Source organism: Ailuropoda melanoleuca, chromosome 1 (genome assembly GCF_002007445.2).
Source record: "Ailuropoda melanoleuca isolate Jingjing chromosome 1, ASM200744v2, whole genome shotgun sequence".
In the NCBI taxonomy this organism is placed as follows: domain Eukaryota; kingdom Metazoa; phylum Chordata; class Mammalia; order Carnivora; family Ursidae; genus Ailuropoda; species Ailuropoda melanoleuca.
In genome coordinates this window covers 205,718,119-205,738,377 of record NC_048218.1, presented here as the reverse complement: position 1 = coordinate 205,738,377, position 20,259 = coordinate 205,718,119, and the positions used below count along the sequence as shown (strand labels likewise).

At 50.4% G+C, this 20,259-nt stretch overlaps 1 protein-coding gene across 2 annotated transcripts in view; it reads right to left on the bottom strand.

Annotated features, from left to right (window-relative positions):
* Positions 1–1,936: 1,936 nt before the first annotated feature.
* The window catches only part of ZNF783 (zinc finger family member 783), a 20,535-nt gene continuing 2,212 nt past the window's right edge, over positions 1,937–20,259 (bottom strand). Inside the window, exons 1-7 of one of the 2 annotated variants that reach the window (XM_034639302.1) lie at positions 19,851–20,064; positions 17,591–17,992; positions 17,377–17,503; positions 17,083–17,211; positions 8,066–8,194; positions 7,021–7,113; positions 1,937–5,121 (exon numbers count right to left, since the gene is read on the bottom strand). In XM_034639302.1, the coding sequence (XP_034495193.1) occupies positions 4,283–5,121; positions 7,021–7,113; positions 8,066–8,194; positions 17,083–17,211; positions 17,377–17,503; positions 17,591–17,737 (1,464 nt within the window). In that variant the 5' untranslated portion in view covers positions 17,738–17,992; positions 19,851–20,064 and the 3' untranslated portion in view covers positions 1,937–4,282. Of the gene's footprint in view, positions 5,122–7,020; positions 7,114–8,065; positions 8,195–17,082; positions 17,212–17,376; positions 17,504–17,590; positions 17,993–19,850; positions 20,065–20,259 lie in introns of those variants that run through there. The other variant, XM_034639298.1, reaches the window with a different exon arrangement.

Below are 20,259 nucleotides of genomic sequence, written 5' to 3'. Positions count from 1 at the left end.
ATGTGACCTACTGACCTGCCTATTAGGTGCCCTGTTTACCAGCCGCAGAGTGTCCTCCACACTAGGAGGCCAGGTCCTAGCTGCCAAGAAATGGAGCCAGAGAAAGTTGAAAGCCAGCACTTAAGAGTAGTCAGAACGAGGAAATACTTCAAAAAATATCCTGCCCCAGGACATGGAAAATTTATTGTATATTACTAGAAGTAATAAAATAAGAAATTCAGGAATGCCTCCCTGGAGACAGCTGAGGTATAATGGAAACATTCCTGGAAATGGAACTTTACTAGAACTTGACTCAGTACCTCTCCTGCCATTTGAATCCTGCATGTTTTGGGGGTAGTTGTGAGGATGAAGTGAACTAAAGGTGTGGAAAAGCACTCAGCGTGTATTACTGGCCTTGGCACATGTTATTATTACTAAAACAAACATAAAGGCGGAGGGCCGACAATCAGAATGTGTTATGAACCAGAGACTGATTAACCCAATTCTGTGCAACAGAGGTTCCCCCAATACTTCCTCCAAAAATGCTTCACAAAACGTCCAACACATACTAGGTACTGGTCATCAGACACCTGTGCCTTCCTTCCTCTCACAGCACAATTGTTCCTTCTCTGAGTCTGGCCCTTGATCAGTACAAGGTGTAGCCTGGAGGAGGGAGATCTGGTCTGCACAGATTCAGGATGAACATCTTCTCGTCCTGTAATGCCCTGTCACAAACCTGGCACTCAGGAATGTACCTAAAACCATTTCAAAGCTGTTTCTACCAGATGACACCTCTACCTTCAGAGCTGTGGAAAAATCTCATCTTGACAGTTCTTGTCCCATAGACCAGGGACAGACTAAGTCAAATCTGAGCCTGAAGCACACATAACCAAAAGTCCTCGGTAATGCAGAGCCCCTCCCAGCAGCAGTAGGAAGGACTTCTTGGGGAATTTCGGAAAAGAGCAAGGAGGCCCTCAAATGCATTCTGACAGAAATCAGAGCTCAGGCCTAGAAGAGTTTTAGGAGATCCTCACAGTCAGGTGCAAGACTGCTCCACAGGAGGAAGGTGAGGGCCTAGGTTGGTGGGAAAATCACCCCAAGACAACAGCAACTGGCCTCAGTATGGAAAACGGGGTGACAATGGGGTGATGGTATCCCTAAGGTGTCAGTGCTGGGGGCGGGGTGGGTGAGCTGAAGGACAGGTCCAAAAAAAGAAAGCCCTGGAGGGTCTCTGGAGTGAAGATGTTCACTGTCCACCCTCCCTCCTTCCCCCCCCCCCCCCCCCGACCCACAGAGCTGGCTCTGCCAAACGTCAGGGCTGGCGGGAACCTCGGAAATCTTCCGGCTAAGTTCGCAGGCTAGCAAACTCCGGCCAAGAAAGGAGAAGGTACTTTATCGTTTCCTCAGCCGCTGCGGCCCCGAGCGTCCCGGTGGTCATCATCCCTCCACTCAGGCTGCGCCTCCCCAATTCCAGGACATCCTCCGAGAGGGCGGCCCTTACCGGCCCCGGCCTCTCCGCAGGCTCCCCCCGGCTCTCGAGCGGCCGTCGGTCCTGGCCTGCCCGATGAGCACGGGGCTGGCGGACACGCCGCTGCTGAGCGTGCTGGCGGCGTCGCGACAGCCCTGGCAGGCGGCAGCCTTGCCCCGAGCGGGACCCGCCCCGCGTCCCGGAGCCCGCTCATTGGCCACCCCGGGAAGCTCCGCCTCCGACCCGCCCGCGGCAGGTCCCCAAGGCCCGGAGCCAGTCTCCCACTGGTCGAACGGGAGACCCCTCCCCGCAGCGGACACGCAGGGGGGCGGGGCCGGCAGCTGGGGGCGCCGGGCGCGGAGGCTGCTCTTACGCGCGAGCGCAGTCCCACACCCCGGCCTGTGCGGGGCGGCGGGCCCGTCAAGCGGACGGACTGCCCTGGAGGGCTGACTCCCGGAGAGCAGGAAGCAGGCTATGCGCACACACTCATTCAGTTCAACGTATTTATTGAGCACCGATGAAGGCAAAGGGCCGCCACCATCACAGTTCTTCAGAGCCTTTGGCACCAGGACCCCACCCTTCCTTGTTTACAAATGAGGAAGCCCAGACACGGAGCTAGGAGTTAGTGGAAGGCCAACCCAGATTCTAGCCTCCTGGGTTCTGGGGCATCTCTCTGCTCCTGCACCACGCTGCATACGTCGGCTCGTTTCAGTGTAAAGAACTTTCTTTGAACACCTATCGAGTGCCAGGCAAACTCACAAGCCCTAACTAGGAACCGGGGACACTGCGGGCTTTGGAAGAAATGGGAGGGCCCGTGTCCAGCGATCACTCGGTGTTTGTGCTGTTGGAGTACCTGCGTTTACACAGGACATTCAGCTTTGGAAAGGTTTAGGAACTCTGAGCCTTGAGGCATCCCCAGGAAACACCCGAGACTGCAGTAAGCTCAGAGCAGCTCCATTTGCACCATATCCTGTCTGAACACTTGCTGACAGCCCAGCCCTGACTTGTGGGGCCCCTGGTGAGCGCTGGGGATGCCAGCGCAGACAAGCAGAATGCACAGCACAGGACGCTGGCAGCTCTTCTTCCCAAGCCCAGGGGAGCCTTGGTGGGCTCTCACTGATTTGTATACTCACTCTTGCCCCAGCGATGATGGCAATGTCCCCCTCTGCCCCCCACTCTGTTCATGACATGAGGGGGGGGCGGTCAGAGCTGCAACAAGAAGTGGAACAGCCAGGGACCGGGCACCTGGAAGCCCGTCTGAATGCTGGCCCCTTCACACAGTGCCCAGGTAAATACAACAACAATCAAAATAGCCGAAGACCCAGTACTCCACTTTAAATCACCCAAACCAAGGGCTGGTCTATAGGCAGCGCCCAAAGTGGTGTGATCTACGAGGCACAAGATGCTAGCTGCCATCAAGACTTCTCCAGGAGGCCTCATGCTATTGCCCGAACTTCTACGGTTTGAACTTCGTTGCTTTGGTAAGAATTTGTTCCACTGAAATACAAAGGGCTCCGTGGGAATATAGCCCAATGGGAAAATCTCACCGCGCTCTGCACCCAAGGGACCTTCCACTCACTCTAGAAAATAAAGGTCCTTCCTGAGGGATTTGGACGGGGGCAAAGGGCTGGAGATGAACATGGAAGAAAAAGGGGGGCCCTGAACTTGAAAAGAAGGACGAAACCAGGCTTCCTATTTGCCCCACTGCCTCTAAGTCTTTTAAGACCCTGAAAACCCTAAGGTGAGGTAGGATGCACTGGGGTCATTACCCCCTTTGACAGGTGAGGAACATGAGGCTGAAGGTGATTTAAAAAATCCACCCACATCTCCTGGCCTATCTCTGCTACCAGCTCCAAATTCTTGGAAACCGACCACTCCTTTAACGTGACAACTCAGGCCTGGTAGCCCAGGAGTCCAAGTTGGCTGACCAGCTTCACCCACATCAGGATCTTCCTCTCTGGGAGGAGCTTCCTGGGCTGGGTCTGCATCTCCCCCACCCCCCCAAGGTGTTCTACGTGGTCCAGTCCATGGGGTGTGCATACCAATAATACTGAGACCTTGGGGGAAGGGTCAGCCACTCCCGGCCTCAGTTTCCCCCTCTCAACTAATAACCAAAATCAGTCATGGATGTTGGGATATTGGGAATCACTCTAGGCCAAAGAACGCATACCCGGGAAGGCACCTGATGTCCAGGGCAGCACCCCAACATCCCCACCAACACCCGGGCTGATCTGGACAGCCCCTCTACCATCCCCCCACACAAGGAGCTGGAAGAATAATTCCTGCCCCTCAGGGCTCCTGGTCCCCTTTACAACCACACTTAACACTTACAAAAGCACTAGAAAAACTCCATAAGGAGAAAAAAAAAAGCTTTCAAAATAACACAGCAGGAAACTCAAATTTCCACTGCCTACTCTTCAAACTGTCCACTTTGCAGTGACCTCTGTGTACAGTATCAAAACTGCAGGCCCTCCGTGTCTCTATCGCTCCCTACTGGAAGGGCCACTCCTCTTGCCTGTCTCAGGTACCTGCCCAAGGCTTTCACCAAAACCTGGCATCCTCTAAGCCTTAAGGGATCCTTTCTAAGTCAGGAATGTAGAAAAGGCAGCAAAGAGTGACAAACTTAAGAAACAGGAAATTGAGGCATCTGGTCACACACATACTGTCACCAAAAAGGCCACTGCTTCCCATCTAAATGAAAAAAATATCTCCCCAAAGCTACTGCAGAACGAGAAACCAGCGTCAGGCACAAGGGGAAAGGCCTGAAGGCGGACAGAAGTCTTGCTGGGGGTACCCCAGGAGAGCCGGAGAACACCCCTGCAGGCTCCTGCCCGCTCAGCCCTCCTCACTGTGGCTGGGCCGGGGCAGCGGGGGACTCCCAGGAAGGGCAGAGGAAGCAGGGAAGTGCGGGCCCGCCTGGCCTCGGGCGTGAGTCTGCATGTGGACAGCCAGGTGGTGGTTCCGGTTGAAGGCCCGGCCGCACTGGGGGCACTGGTAGGGCCGCTCCCCCGTGTGGATGCGCTGGTGGCGGAAGAGGTCGGAGGGCCGGCGGAAGGCCTTGCCGCAGTAGGGACAGGCCGGCCAGCCCTGGCTGTTGCCCGTGTGCAGGCGCTGGTGCAGCAGCAGGCTCTTCCGCTGCTGGAAGAAGCGCAGGCACTCGCTGCAGTGGTACACCTTGCTGGCCGCCGGCCGCCGCCCCAGGAAGGACCGGCTGGCCAGGGAGCGGGGGCCGCCGGGCTCCTCGGGGAGCCAGCGGATGACAGGGCCGGGCACCACCACCTCCCCCGGCTCCAGAGTGGAGTGGGCCTCCTCCCAGCCAGGGGGCGAGCTCCCCGGAGTCTCCCTGTGCTCCTCCTCCACGTGGGTCCGCTGGTGAATGGTCAGGTTAATCTTCAAGCGGAAGCTCTGCCCACAGTCAGGGCAGGGGAAGGTCCGCTCTCGCCGGCGAGGGAGGATGCGCGGTGGCTCCCCCATGGCCCCTGGTGACCGCGGATCCCCCGCCCGCACCCGTGGCACTCCTTCGGCATGAAGCCGGCCAGGACCCCCAGTCCTGCTCCTGGGCCCCTTGGGCATTCTACACACGGGCTGGCTATGGGCCTCCCCCAGGAAGAGCTGCTCAGGCATCATCTCGTCCTCAGATTGTGCTTCTGTCTTGATGACCACACCACCACCACCTGGAGAAAGGAATCTGCATTGATTTCCAGTGAGCCACACTAGGCCCCACCCAGGCTACTCCACCCAGTCCTGGCCTCCGGCACATCCCTAGCCCCGTCCGCACCCACCCTGCTCCTGCTTTCACCGAGTCCTCTCTCCTCCAAGTGCTCACAGCACACATCAGGGACCCTGTTCACTTGGCCCTACCAAGCAGGCACGGCCTCCTAACACCATCCAGGTTGTTTAGTGTCACGTGGCCCAGATGCTCCAGTGGCCCATTCCTGGAGGACAAGCCATGGACATGAGGAGAGAGGAAACAAAGCTGCAAAACTAGAACCGGGGAGCCGGGGGGTCAGAGGTCAGATGGAGTGAAAGACAACAGGTGGGAGGATGCAGGGGAGACCCTGGACCCTGAGATACACCGGCTGCACAGGATCCCCAAGATTTCTGACCACGTTCGTTCCCATCTATGAATGACAGGGAGCCCTGTGGGCCAGGAGGTGGCGGGTGTCTTAGCCATACTCTGAGCTACTCATCCACGTAACAAAGTTACCCTGAGCATCCACTACGTGTCTGGCACTTGCTCTCAAGGGACAGCCTAGGAGACCTAGGCTTCCTGGCTGGACCTCAGTGTGAGTCACAGTTGACTCTGACATGGGACTGAGGCATAGGAACTGCCAGGATAGAGGAGAGAGGAGGGTTCTGAGGCAATACAGGGATCCCTGATGCTGGGAGGGAAGGTCCTGGCCACTGGCCCTACCTGAACACTGTGCATTCCTCCAGATCCTTCAATTGCTGTTCCCCTCTGGGTTTTTCTGGAATCAGCCCCAACTACCGGCTTCTCTGACCTCTCCCAGTGCCCAGCAACTCAGCTTCTGCAGCCCAAGGTCTGCTCGAAGGCTGACAGCAAACCTTCCCCTCTGCCTATTAAAACGAAACCTTTAGCCCCTTATGAGCAATTTCCAAGGTCTAGAACAAGAGTGATTTCTATTCTTGCTGAAGCATGAACTTAAATCTCACCCCAGGAGACTGCTGCAGAGGACTGAACCCCTAACTGCTGAACCTTCTGGGCCAGCACCTGATGTCAAGACCTGGGGTTCTTTGCTCAGTGCAGCTTCCCGGCAACCCTCACAAATAACTCCCGACAGAACTTTGCTTTCTATGTTGGAAGCGACCCAGCTGTTTGTAATTTAGTCCTACAGCTACAGAATCAGTTAAGAGTCTAAGAATGATCTAAACTTAGCATCTAAATTATCGTATTTAATGGGCTACCATAGTATTCCTAAACTGAGGGATTAGTGTGGGTCTCAGGCCCTATACCATGTGAAGGCCAAGGTTCCCGGACCTCTTCATTTGAAGCCCGTCTCCAGCTTGGACTCCCACCATGCCACAACCCCAAGGTGGGCCCAAATCTCCTCTGCCTCCCACCAAAGCTGGTACCAGGTTGGAACCAGGTGAGAACTGGATCCCTTTCTGTTAGGACAGAAAACCACCCCAAAGCCAGAATGGGCGATAATTGCTTTCTTTTTTCCTGCTCATCAGGGTGTAAGCCCAGTTTTGTGGCCTCTAGGTGGGGGACCTAAATTTAAATTGTAGGCCACCACATACAAACTGCGAGACATTAGAGGTAGTGCGCCTGGACCACGGTTGCCGTGAGGCCTTTCTGTCACCAGACCACAAACCTGGTGCATGCAGCCTGTGTTCAAGCAGCACCTTTCCACCACGCCAGATGTGATGGGGGAAGCCCAGGACCTAGATGGTCTGGGTTGCCAACCCCCAGGACCTGGGGATGAGGAAGGGACCCCTTAGTAAGAAGCCCCTCACCAGGGCCCACTGCGCCACCTCCCACCCCACTCCCAAGGGCCCCTGAGCTCCTCTGAGACTCTGCTGTGGCCAAAGGGCCTCCTTCCATCACTCACCTGGCCCCATGCCGGGCAGGCTGTCCCTGGGAGGGGAGGTTGGAGACTCCCCACCTGAAGATTCTTCTTCCCGTTTAACCGAGGCTGGAGGCCCTGTGAGAGAGACACTGTGAGGGCCTTTCCTGACACCAGGCTCGTGCAGGATGGCACAGCCATCTCCAAGCAGACCCCAGATATGCTTGAACACCTGCCAGGAAGAGGGGGCCCCAGGGCTTTGTCCAGAGGACTGCCCACTCCATGGCCTCTGCTTCAGAGGTGAGAGGACAGCCGTGAAGGCCATGTCCCCACTTCCCATCTGGGCCCGTGCTGACAACTCGGTCACCCTGATGGACCTCCAAAGGACAGAGGGTTTGGGGAGGCCCCTGGGGCACAGTGCCAGGTCTGCAGTGGAGCAGGGACAATGAAAAGGTCCTCTCTCCTTACACACTGACTGGGGAGGAGGGACACCACGGAGGAAGGGTGATCACAGACAATGAGGCTCTGGATTGTATGCCACGTGTTAGGCCAAATGCCCTCTGAGTTACGCTGCATGTTTGTGAAAGGATGGACAGGAATTTCCTTTACACATGAGCAGACTAAGATCACTGGAAGGCGGGACTGAAGACACAGAGCCCCTCACAGGCCTCCAGAAAGAGGACATTTACTGAGGAATGCACATGCCAGCACTGTGCTAGACACAGAACATAGATTGTCCGGTTCATGTAACCATCGCAGGAAGCCTGAGGAGGCCCAGCACCTGCCTGTGCGTGCCCCTCCCCTCACTCCAGCCAGGCCAGAGGGCCTGGCCCCCAGCATGCCTCAGGGACCCACACTTCTGCTCAGACCATTTTCTCCTGTGGAAAATGCCCTTCGTTCCCAGCCCAAATCCACCCTTCCTCTATGGCCAATCTCAGGGGTCCCCTTCCCAGGAAGCCCGTCCAGCTCAGCCAAGCCTGGTCCCTGCCATCTCTCCCACCCTCGTGCTTTAGCACTCGCTCTCAGCAGGACTTGTCCAGGCCTGTCATTGCACTGCTGTTCACGCCGCAGCCCGGTGGCCCTCACTCACCGCTGCTTGCTCCGGGCAGGATCACCCTGGTCTCTGCGTCTTGCTGGTGCTTGCGGGCCGGCTCTTCTTTTGGCTCCTCCCGGGAAGGGCTGACAGGGCTGCGGATATGCTCTGGATGTGGAGGGAGGCCTGGAAAATGCAACTCAGTGACACTAAGGACAAAACAGAGATCCCCCTAGTGGCAGGAGCCTCTGACGAAGGGCTCACTGTAGTCACTGGGACTAGGGGCGGGGCGGGGGGGAATCAGGTCAAACACAGGCTGTGAGAATTAAGTGGACTTCACTGATACTTAGAAGCTAAAAGAGAAGGAAAAGGTACAGCACAGTAACATCTGATTGTACCAGACAAGTCATGACCCTGCAAGGCCAAGGATGTGGCTTGTTAGGGCCTTCCAGCTCAGAACAACACAACAGTGCCTTCCAGTCCCGAGGCCTATACCAGGCTGATGTATAAGGATCCCCTTGGAAGCACCCCAACATTCTCATCGGTACTTCTGAGCAGGTCTAGGAAGTATGCTTTTAAAAAAGATTTTATTTTATTTTTTAAAAGATTTTATTTATTTATTTGAGAGAGAGGGAGAGAGAGAGAGCAAAAGCAGGGGATGTGGGAGAAGCAGGCTCCTGGCTGAGCAGGGAGCCTGACACAGGGCTCGATCCCAGGGCCCTGGGATTATGACCTGAGCCGAAGGCAGATACTTAACTGAATGAGCCACTCAGGTGCCCCTGCAGGTTTTTTTTTTTTTTTTAAGATTTAATTTATTTGACAGACAGAGAGAGTGTGAGCATGAGCACGAATGGGGGTAGGGAGGGGAGGGGGAGAGAGAAGCAGACTCCTTACTGAGCCTGGAGCCTGACACAGGGCTCAATCCCAGGACCCCGAGATCATGACCTGAGCCAAAGTCAGACACTTAACCAACTGAGCAACATGGGCACCCATAAGTATGCATTTTAAAAAAAGCTTCCTAGGGCAAAAGAGATGAACAAAGAGTTCACAGAGTAAGAAATTTAAATGGCCCATAAACAAATAAAAAGTACTCAACCACACTCATATAAGATAGGTACCATTAAAAATGGGACCTGTTGCGGGGCGCCTGGGTGGCATAGCGGTTAAGCGTCTGCCTTCGGCTCAGGGCGTGATCCTGGCGTTACGGGATCGAGCCCCACATCAGGCTCCTCTGCTGTGAGCCTGCTTCTTCCTCTCCCACTTCCCGCTTGTGTTCCCTCTCTCGCTGGCTGTCTCTATCTCTGTCGAATAAATAAATAAAATCTCTAAAAAAAAAAAAAAAATTTTATAAAAATGGGACCTGTTGGGACACCTGGGTGGCTCAGTTGGTTGGGAGTCTGCCTTTGGCTCAGGTCATGATCCAGGAGTACCAAGATCAAGTCCCACGTCAGGCTCCCCATTCAGCGGGGAGTCTGCATCTCCCTCTGACCCTCCCCCACTCATGCTCTCTCTCTCTCACTGTCTCTCTCTCAAATAAGTAAAGAAAATCTAAAAAAACAAAACAAAAAACACTGTTGCCAGGGCACCTGGATGGCTCAGTCATTTAAGCATCTGCCTTCAGCTCAGGTCATGATCCCAGGGTCTTGGGATCGAGCCCCACATCAGGCTCCCTGCTCAGCAGCGGTGTCTGCTTCTCCCTCTCCCTCTGCCACCCCTCCCCCTCATGCTCTCTCTCTCTCAAATAAATAAATCTTTCTTTTTTCCTTTTTTTTTTTAAAGATTTTATTTATTTATTTGACAGAGCGCAAGCACAAGTAGGGGGAGCAGCAGGCAGAAAGAGAGGGAGAAGCAGGCTCTCCGCTGAGCAGGGAGCCCGATGTGGGGCTCGATCTCAGGACCCTGGGATCATGACCTGAGCCGATGGCAGATGCTTAACGACTGAGCCATCCAGGTGCTCCTAAATGAAATCTTGGGGAAAAAAAAAAAAAGATTAGATATCGTGACCAAGTGGAGTGTATTCCTGGAATGCAAGGTTGGTTCAACATATGAAACTAGATCAATGGAATACACCATATTAACAGAATGAAGGGAAAACACCCCATGATCATCTCAGTTGATGCAGAAAAAGCATCTGACAAAATTCAACACCCTTTCATGATAAAACCATTCAACAGACAAGACATAGAAACTATCTCAACATAATAAAAGACATATATGAAAAACCGACAATGAACATCACATTCAATGGTCAAAGAATGAAAGCTTTTCCCCGAAGATTAGGAGCAAGACAAAAATGTCCACTTTTACCACCTAGTCAACAAAGGACTAGAAGTCCTAGCCAGAGCAAGTAAGCAAGAAACAGAAATAAAAAACATCCAAATTAGAAAGGAAGAAGTAAAATTATCTCTTCAAAGATGATATATGCAGAAAACCCTAAAGATTCCAAAAAGAACTTTAAGAACTAGCAAATTAATTCAGCAAATTAGCAGGACAAAAGTCAACATACAAAAATCAGTATCTCTATACACTAATAATGAACAATTTGAAAAGGAAATTAGAAAAACAATTCCACTTATAATAGTATCAAAAAGAATGAGACCCTCAGGAATTATTAAACCAAGAAGGTGAGAGACTTTTACAATGAAAACTACAAAACATGGCAGAAAAAAATTAAAGGCATAAGTAAATGGAAACATAGCATGTTCATGGATTGGAAGGCTTAGTATTGTTACAGTGTCAATACTACCAAATTGACCTACAGATTCAATGCAATCCCTATCAAAGTCTCAATGACATCTTTTACAGAAATAGAAAAACCCATCCAAAAATTCATATGGAATCTCAAGGGACCCCAAAGAGCAAAAACAATACGGAGAAGGAAGAACAAAGTGGAAGGACTTCCTGATTTCAAAACTTACTACAAAGCCACTGTAATCAGAACAGTGTGGGAGTATTGGCATAAATAGAATAAATAAACAGAACCAAGACATAAACCTTCACATATCTGGTCAGATGATACTTGAGAAGAGTCCCAAGACCGCTCAATGGGGAAAGGACGGTCTGTCTTTTCAAACAAATGGTGCTGGGGAAACTGCATATCCACATGCAAAAGAATAAAGTTGGATCCTTATCTAACTCCATATACAAAAACTACCTCAAAATGAATCAAAGACCTAAATGTAAGACCTAAAACATAAAACTCTTAGAAGAAAACAGGACAAAAGCTTCATAACATTGGATTTGGGACTGATTTCTTGGATAGGACACCAAAGACACACGTAACAGAAGAAAAAAATAGACAAATTGGACTTCATGAGAACTTTTTAAATTTGTGCATCAAAACACCCTATCAGGACGTCTGGGGGCTCAGTCGGTTAAGCGTCTGCCTTCGGCTCAGGTCATGATCTCAGGGTCCTTGGATAGAGTCTCACTCGGGCTCCTTGCTCAGCAGGAGCCTTTTTCCTTTGCCTGCTGCTCCCGCTGCTTGTGCTCTCTTAGATAGACAGATAAATAAATAAATAAATAAATAAATAAATAAATAAATAAATAAACAAACAAACAAACAAACAAATAAAATCTTTTAAAAAAACAAAACAAAACAAAAAACCCCACATACTATCGCCAGTGAAGAGGCAATTCACAGTATGGGAGAAATATTTGCAAGTCACATATCTGATAAGGGGCTGATACCCAGCATATGTTGAGAGATTCTAAAACTCAACAACAAAAAAACAACCTGACTCAAAAATGGGCAAAGAACTTGAACAGATGTTTCTCCAAAGACCTACAAATAGCCAACCGGCACAAGAACAGATACTCAACATCACTCATCATTAGGGAAATGCAACTCAAACTACAGTGAGACACCACTTCATGCTCATTATGATGGCTACTATTAAAAAGAAACAACAGAAAAAAGTAAGTGTTGGCAAGAATGTGGAGAAACTGGAACCCTTTCACACTGTTGGTGAGAATATAAAATGGTACAGTCACTGTGGAAAATAGTGTAACAGTCCTCAAAAAATTCAAAATAGAGGGTGCCTGAGTGGCTCCGTTGGTTAAGCATCTGCCTTCAGCTCAGGTCATGAGCCTAGGCTCGTGGGATCGAACCCCGCATCAGGGTTCCTGCTCGGCGGGGAGCCTGCTTCGCCCTCTGCCCCCTGCTCTTGCTCTCTATCTCAAATAAATAAAATATTTTACAAATTAATTAAAAATAGAATTACCATATGATCCAGCAATTCCACATCTAAGTATATACTGAAAAGAACTGAAGACAGAGTCTCCAAGAGGTATCCGTATATCCATGACCACAGCAGCATTATTCACAATAGCTAAAACATGGAAACAACCCAAATGTCCATCAACAGATGAATGGATAAGCAAAATGTGGCATGCGCATGCAACAGATTATTTAGACTGAAAAAAGGAAAGAAATTCTGACACCCACTACAACACAGATGAACCTCAAGGACATTATGCAAAGTGAAATAAAGCCAGTCACGAAAAGACAAAGGTTGTGCGACTGCACTTCTCTGAGATACCTGGAGTAGACGAAATCATAGAGACAGAAAGCAGTACTGTGGTTGCCAGGGGCTGGGGAAGGGGATACAGTGAGGGGTGACTGTTTAATGAGTACAGAGTTTCAGCTTATGTGAAAAGAGTTCTGATGGGATTGCATGACATTATAATATGTTTAATACCACCAAACAGCACACCTAAAATGGCTAAGATGGTTAAATTTTATGGTATGTATACTTGACCACAACAAAAAAAGAGAAAACAGGGATGAAATACTGATACACACTACAACATGGATGAACCCTGAACACATTATGCTGAGGGAAAGAAGCCAGAGTCGAAAGACCACGTAGAATAAGATTCCATTTATGGGAGATGGCCAGGCTAGGCAAATGTACAGTCAGGAAGACCTGTCGTTGCTTAGGGCTGGGGGAGCTGGGAAGGGGCTGGGGGTGAAAGTCAGAGGGTACAGGGTTTGTTTTTGAGGTGATGAGAGTTATAAAATTGACGGTGGTCTTTGCTGGGTGCACATATCTCCGAATAAGCTGGCAACCCCTCGACTGTACAGGTTAAATGGGTGAGATGTATGGTGAGTGAATTATAGCTAACGAAGCTGTCACTTAAAAAAGCTACACAGAAATACTTCTTATATATTAGCCAGGCAAAAATTCTGCAAGTGTGACCACACTGTCTGTTGGCAAGTGTTCACAACACTGAGGGAGATGCAAATGCCACAACCCCCATGGAAGGGTTTTGGTGATAAATTCTCAAAAATTTCCGTATTCATTTACCTCTGACCCAGCAGTGCAGCTTCTAGGAATCTATCCCAAAGATACGCTGGCAAAAATATAAGCTGTCTTATGCACAAAGTAGTGTCTACAGCATTATTTATAGCAGCAAAATATTGGAAATACCCTCAGTGTCCACCAGTAGGGACCGGTTAAACAAACTATGAGATCTCACACCTTGGAACATTCCGCATCCACAAAAGGAAGGACGAAGATCTCTATACATACATATGAAGTGATCTCCAGGACAAATTGTGTAAGACAGGGATGGGGGAAAACAAATGTATCTGTGTTACTGATCTTTTTAAAAGGAAACACCAGGGGTGCCTGGGTGGCACAGCGGTTAAGCGTCTGCCTTCAGCTCAGGGCGTGATCCCGGCGTTATGGGATCGAGCCCCCACATCAGGCTCCTCCGCTGGGAGCCTGCTTCTTCCTCTCCCACTCCCCCTGCTTGTGTTCCCTCTCTCGCTGGCTGTCTCTCTGTCGAATAAATAAATAAAATCTTAAAAAAAAAAAAAAAAAGAAGGAAACACCAGAAGTATAAACAAGACACTAATAAAAATGGTTACCTATAGGGACAAGGTGGGGACAAGAATGGAATAAGACTTCCCTGGATGTATCCTGTTAAACCATTTTGACTTTGCAAACAGAACATATCTTACGTATTCAAAATGTTACATGAACAGGTAAAAAGAGCCGTTTCTAAACATCTAAAATAAGGGCTCCTGGGTGGCTCAGTCAGTTAAGCATCTGCCTTCAGGTCAGGTCACGATCCCAGGGTCCTGGGATCGAGCCCCTCTTCAGGTTGCTGGCTGAGCAGGGAGCCTGATTCACCCTCTCCCTCTGCCCTCTCTCCCCTACCGCCCCATTCATGCTCTCTCTCTCAAATAAATATTTTAAAAATAAATAAATAAAATAAAAAATCTAAAAATAAATAGAAACAAATGAACTTAACTGTATATCAAATTGGTGACATGACCACATAGAGAAAGTAATTATTTCAAGTGACTTTATTTATTTATTTGACAGAGAGCGAGAGAGAGAGAGAGAGAGAGAGAGAGAGAGATCACAGCAGGGGGAGCAGCAGAAGAATAGGGAGAAGCAGGCTCCCCACTGACCAGGGAGCCCAACATGGGGCTCGATCCCCCGACCCTGGGATCATGACCTGAGCCAAAGGCAGGCACTTAACCCACTGAGCCACCCAGGCGCCCTCAAGTGACTTTAAAAGGCATTATTTTATCTAAAAGTCCTGAATAGAATGTGTTCAGAGGACAAAAAGAGCTGCAAAAAAATCTCAGCCTTCAATCAAAAGCCTAATTGCTTAAGATTTCCATGTAAAAGAAAAGTGATATTCAAGTGTAAGATCAAAGAACATTAAATTTGAATGAGAAATATCACTATGCACTCATGATTTTTTTGCCTTTCCAAAAATACATATTTTCTCAAAACAAACAAAAAAACAAACAAACATATTTTCTGAAAAGGCCTAGAAGTAATGCCAAATATTAGCCACTACTAGCACTCATATTGTGGTCTCCAAATAATCGTCACCGAAAGGAATCAAAACTCCTCGGAGAAATTTGTATTCCAGGTCTGGGGCAGGAAATACACTAGATGATTCTAGAACATCTTATGGTACCTGAAAGGCAGTGAAGTCACATCAAAATGACCTAATGGCCAACTTGAAGGGGCTCCCATGAGCTAAAGATAGGACAATTTAAGCACAAAAAATAATGGCTGCGAACGATTGGCATATATAAAATAATCAACAATCTATAAAGTCATAAAAAAAAGTCAAAAAACAAAACAAAACAAAAAGCCCAAGTATTGGTCACCTTTGAAGGCTTCTACGGCAGTAACTCTTCACTCTGAAAACTGATGAAGGAAAAAAATTAAGCTTCTATCCTGCCTTTTCTGTACAGACTATATTCAGGGTAACTAAGCGTTGATTAGGGAAATTCTTTGTAAAAGAATTTCAGCTATGCAGTGCATAAGTACGACAGACTCTCACCATTTTGCAACCCCTAACGGAATAACCAACCTGGGCAACGATGTTCAATGTCCTGAGGTGAGAAGGTGATGGGGAGCTTAATAACAGAAGGATGGAGCTCAGGATCCCCGGGAGGCAGGCGGACGGAGCCTCTGCGCCTCCTGACGTGGGCTGCCAGGGAGGACGCAGCACCACGGCTGAAGCCGTCCTGCCCCTAAGGTTGAACCTGACTGTAAAGAAGCCTCTTAGTCTACCAGCTTCTAGGACACGCAAGGAACAGCGGAAAAGTAAATGACACCAAATCCAGCATATGGGAAATGATGGCATTTAAAAAGATAAATGACGCTATGGGGCGCCTGGGTGGCTCAGTCGGTTAAGCGTTTGCCTTCAGCTTGGGTTGTGATGTCAGGGTCCTGGGATCGAGCCCCGCATGGGGCTCCCTGCTCAGCGGGGAGCCTGCTTCTCCCTCTGCCTGCCGCTCCCCCTGCTTGTGCGCGCTAGCTCTCTCTCTGATATAAATCAATAAAATCTTAAGAAAAAAAAAGAAAAATGACATTAGAATGTCAACAAATAAATGATATTAGAGAGGGGCAGGTGAGGCTGGTCCATTAACTGAGGAGCAGAGCAACAAAATGTGGAAATGTATGTATCCACAGAGGTACTGACACAGGCTACAGGGTGGGTAAGCCCGGAGCACAAAAGGTCACACACAGTAGGACTCCATTTACGTGAAATGTCTAGAATAGGCGAATCTAAGACAAAGAGAGCAGCTGAGTAGTTGCCTAGGGCTGGGGAGTAGGGGGAGGGAAACAGGAAGTTAATGCCCATGAGTAGAGGTTTCTCTTTGGTGGGTAAGGAAAGTTCAGATTGTGGTGATGGTCACAAAGCTGAAGACAGTGAAAACACTGCGCTGTATACTCTAACCCAGGAATTGGCTGGTATGTTAACTATATCTCAATAAGGCTCTTACATGCGGGGCAGGGCGGAGGCTTTCACAGGCTTTTTAACAGACTTTTTATAAATCAAATGCAACAGGTGATTTTGGTGTCCCAGCATTAGGGCCCAACACCTATAGAAAACAGTTTCGAGGCAATCAGGGAAAAGTGAACACAGACTAGGGATGAGACGTTAATTTACTAGGTGCGACACTCCTATCTCGGTTACGTCTAGAGAAAGGGCGGAGATGGAGGAAGCCGTTTGGAGGTTTGCTGTACTCTACTACTTCCAGTTATTATTTTTTTTAATTTTATTTAAAAAAAAAAAAGCCTCCCAGAAGACTCTGATGTGCTGTCAACTTTGGAACCGCTGCCCTTACCACACCAGCTCTGGGGACAAAGTCGGCCCGGCCCCTCCCCTGAGAGGGCCGTTTCCACAAAGGGAAGCCAGTACACCACAGGCCTTACAGCTGCAGGTTCATGTCGGGAGCAGAGGTGGAAGGGGCAAGCAAGAGGGGCAGCAATAATGCTGGGGCTAGCAGGATCACTGTTAGTAATAAGCCCTTACACAACACTCAGCAAGCATGAGCCTGATGCCTGCCATGTCCCAGAGTCCTCACAACAACTGACCACATGACGCCAGTACCGCTGGCCCCTCATTCAGAAGCAGAAACCGAACGGCTCTAAGACAAAACCTCGGCACCCGCCCCTGACTAGGCTGGCCTAGGACAGAGGGGGCCCCACTTTGGGTTCAGGGCCTGTGCTCCCTTCGTGGCCTCACTGGTCTGGAAAGCCCAGGAGAACAGTGTGCCCCACTCACTCCCCTGTCCTGCCCCCACTCACCAGGGCTTGGCCTCCTTGGGCGTGCTGCCTCTTTCTTACTTCTCTCCTCCTGGCCCCACGGGCCTTCAGGACAAGGGTCCTCTCCCCTCTCCAACCGGGTCAGGATGTCTGGTTTGGAGATGGCATAATCTGCATACGGAACAGAGGGAGAGCTGGGTCAAGGCTGGATACCCGCCACCCAGCTGCCCACAGAGCTGGAGAGACACCAAGAAGAACGGAAGTCAAAGCAAAGACATAGACTGCTGGAGGCCCATCTGCGGACACAGACCTAGATCCCCACCTATGCAGCCTTACCCAGGGACACCAGCATCTCGTAGTTGCCCCGCATCACGTGCTTGTAGAGCTCCTTCTGCCAATTATCCAGCTTGCCCCACTCTGGCTCAGAGAAATACACGGCCACGTCATCAAAGGTCACGGGCACCTGGAACCACAAATGTCACGCATACTCACCCACACACTTATAGGCACAGTCCCTCGGGCTGCCCCACCCCAGGTGCCCGAGGGATACCTTGGGGATCTCCCCCTTGCTGCCCGGGGGCAGTCGCAGGATCCAGAAATTTCGGTTTCTCAGCAGGTTCTCCATGTTCTCCAGCCGCCTCTGGAGCAGCCCGTACTCCTGCAGCAGGGTCCCCAGCACGGCCCACTTGCTCTCCATGTGGTTCCCGAACTCCACGGCCGTCTTCTCGCAGTCCGCCAGCTTCTTCTCAGCCGTCCCCGTCCGCCCTTCTAGGGTCAGCAAGCGGGCCAGGCAGGAGTCCACCTTCTTCTCCAAGGCCTGGATGGCGGCCACCACCGTCCACAGCGTGATCTCCGTGGAATACAGGTAGGAGTTCTTCTCAGCAGCTGGCGGGGGTGACAAAGAAGGTGTGGAAGGGCTTTCATCCTCTGTCTGCTTGTCCCTCTCTGGAGCCTGTCCACAAGAAGAGAAAGGGAAGATGGCTTCAGAATGACACCATCAAAACGCATACTTCAAAAAGAAGCCTCACAATGACACCTGCCCCAGTAAATCCCCAGTTGGGATCCTAAGGGCATCAGACAACAGTGTGGGAGGGAAGCAGGGACCTCAGTGAGAAGTGCAGCCGCAGGGACAGGAAACACTGGTTGGACCAAGGTGTTAGCAAGTGGAAAACGGGAGGAAACACAAGGCCAAAGACAGAAAGCATCTGCAGTTCTCAGGTGGCTTCCAGCTTGGATCTTAGTCTCCTCTTCCTCTGCAAATGAAGGGACAGGCTTGGAAGCACAGAGAACATGAAATTTGCTGCCAGAGAGCACAGGTCCAAGCAGCAACTCCGCCGCTCCCAAGCTGGCTGACTTTGGGCAAGGTTTTTCATTCAGCTTTCAAGTTCACTTCCACATCTAGAAAATGGTACTCACATGAGAAGATTGTGAGAATGAATGACACAATCTTCATTGAAAGCACTTAGCGCAATGTCTAGCATGTGGTAAATACAACGCAAGCCCCAGGCTGGTTCAGCTAAGATGGTAATGTAAGGATGTTGACGATGCTGCTGCTCATGGTTCTGGCTCAGGCACGCAGCAAGAAACAGTTCACACGGGCATTTTTCTCCACCCTTTTCATTCCATCATCCTTCGGCACCTTGGAAAGAGCTTCTAGAGTGTGCCTCGGCTCTCCCCGGTGCCTGATGCTCCGAGTGTGTGCAATGGCCCAGTCCCAGCACCTCATGCTAAAAGCCTGTTGGGGGGCGGCTGCATGGCTCAGTTGGTTAAGCAGCTGCCTTCAGCTGAGGTCATGATCCCAAAGTCCCGGGATCAAGCCCAGTGTCAGACTCCCTGCTCAGCGGGGAGTCTACTTCTCCCTCTCCTCCCTGCTTGTGCTCTCTTGCTATTTTTGTCTTTCTCTAATAAATAAAACCTTAAAAAAAGAAGAATCCAGGACTATTCTACGCATCTGCCTGGGTTTTGGTTTGTTTCCCCCAGAACGTTAAGTTCCCCGAGGGTATATGTGATTTGCTCTTGTATTCCCAGCTTCTAAAGAGTGCCTCTCTCACTGCAGATGCTCATTGAATACCTACTGAATGAATGAATGACCACACAATTAAACAACATTCATTCAGTAACAACTTCTGACCACCTGCCATTGTAAAGGTGCCATGGGGGAGTGCAGAAAAAATTATGTGGTTCTTCCTTCTCCAGGAGAAAAATTCTGTACAGAAACAGAGTTCGGGGACAAATCTGTCCCGCTTGGGGAGTTTCTCGGGAATCTCAGGTACTATAAGATAGCAGAGGGAAAGGAATGAGTGGATAGGAATGGTCAGGAACAGTTCTGAGGGAGTGGCCCGGGGCTAGGTGGGAGCTGGTGATGTCACCATGCCCTTACAGAAATGCCTTGGAGGGTATTCCGCAGGGGACAGGGCCACAAGCCACAGTATTCCCACCCCCTTTCTCTCCCTTGCACTCAGGGAATCCTAAGGAAAGCACACACCAAACTCATTAATTAAAGGAGAGGGAGAGGAAGTTCCTCATTTAAAAGGATCCACAAAAATCAAGGTTTCAAAGACTTCACTAAGAGGTATTAATAATAGAAGCCACTTATTGAGCCCTGTTCGCAAGTGATTTTCTGGTGTGTCAAAAATAGCCAAAGGATTCTTTTCTCGTAACTGGGCATATTGCACATTACCGGCCAACGTTTTTAAATAATCCAAATAATCTAATCCAACATGCTAAACTAATCTTTAAAAAAAAAATCTACCTACAATCCCTCTCATAAACAGCATTCAACACCTTTCTCTTAAAAGAACCCTGGGTACCTTCAGGGGGTGGGGCGTGTAATTCCAAAGTTCTGGCCAAGACGTCGGGCTACGGCCTCGACCAGGTGAGTGACCTTGGGCCGGTCCCTTCCCTGAGCCTCAGACTCTCCCTCCGGTTGTCAGAACCGCATGGGGCTTGGCGACCCTGTCCTCCCTGCGTGCCTCCAACCAGACAATGGAGGGGTGAGGGGGCGGGGGAACAGCCACTCCGTTGCAAGGCAAGGCCTGTCATCTGAAGTGTTGCTAGGAAGCCCGGTCTGTCCCCCGCCGTCGGGGCCGCCCCGCCGCCCCGCCGCCCCGCCTGCCGTTTGGGCCGCCCAGTCGGTCGTCCCGAAAGCACGGCCCGGACGCCAGCTCCGGGCGGCGGGGCGGACCGAGCTGGCGCGACGCGGCAGGCGCCAGCCCGAGC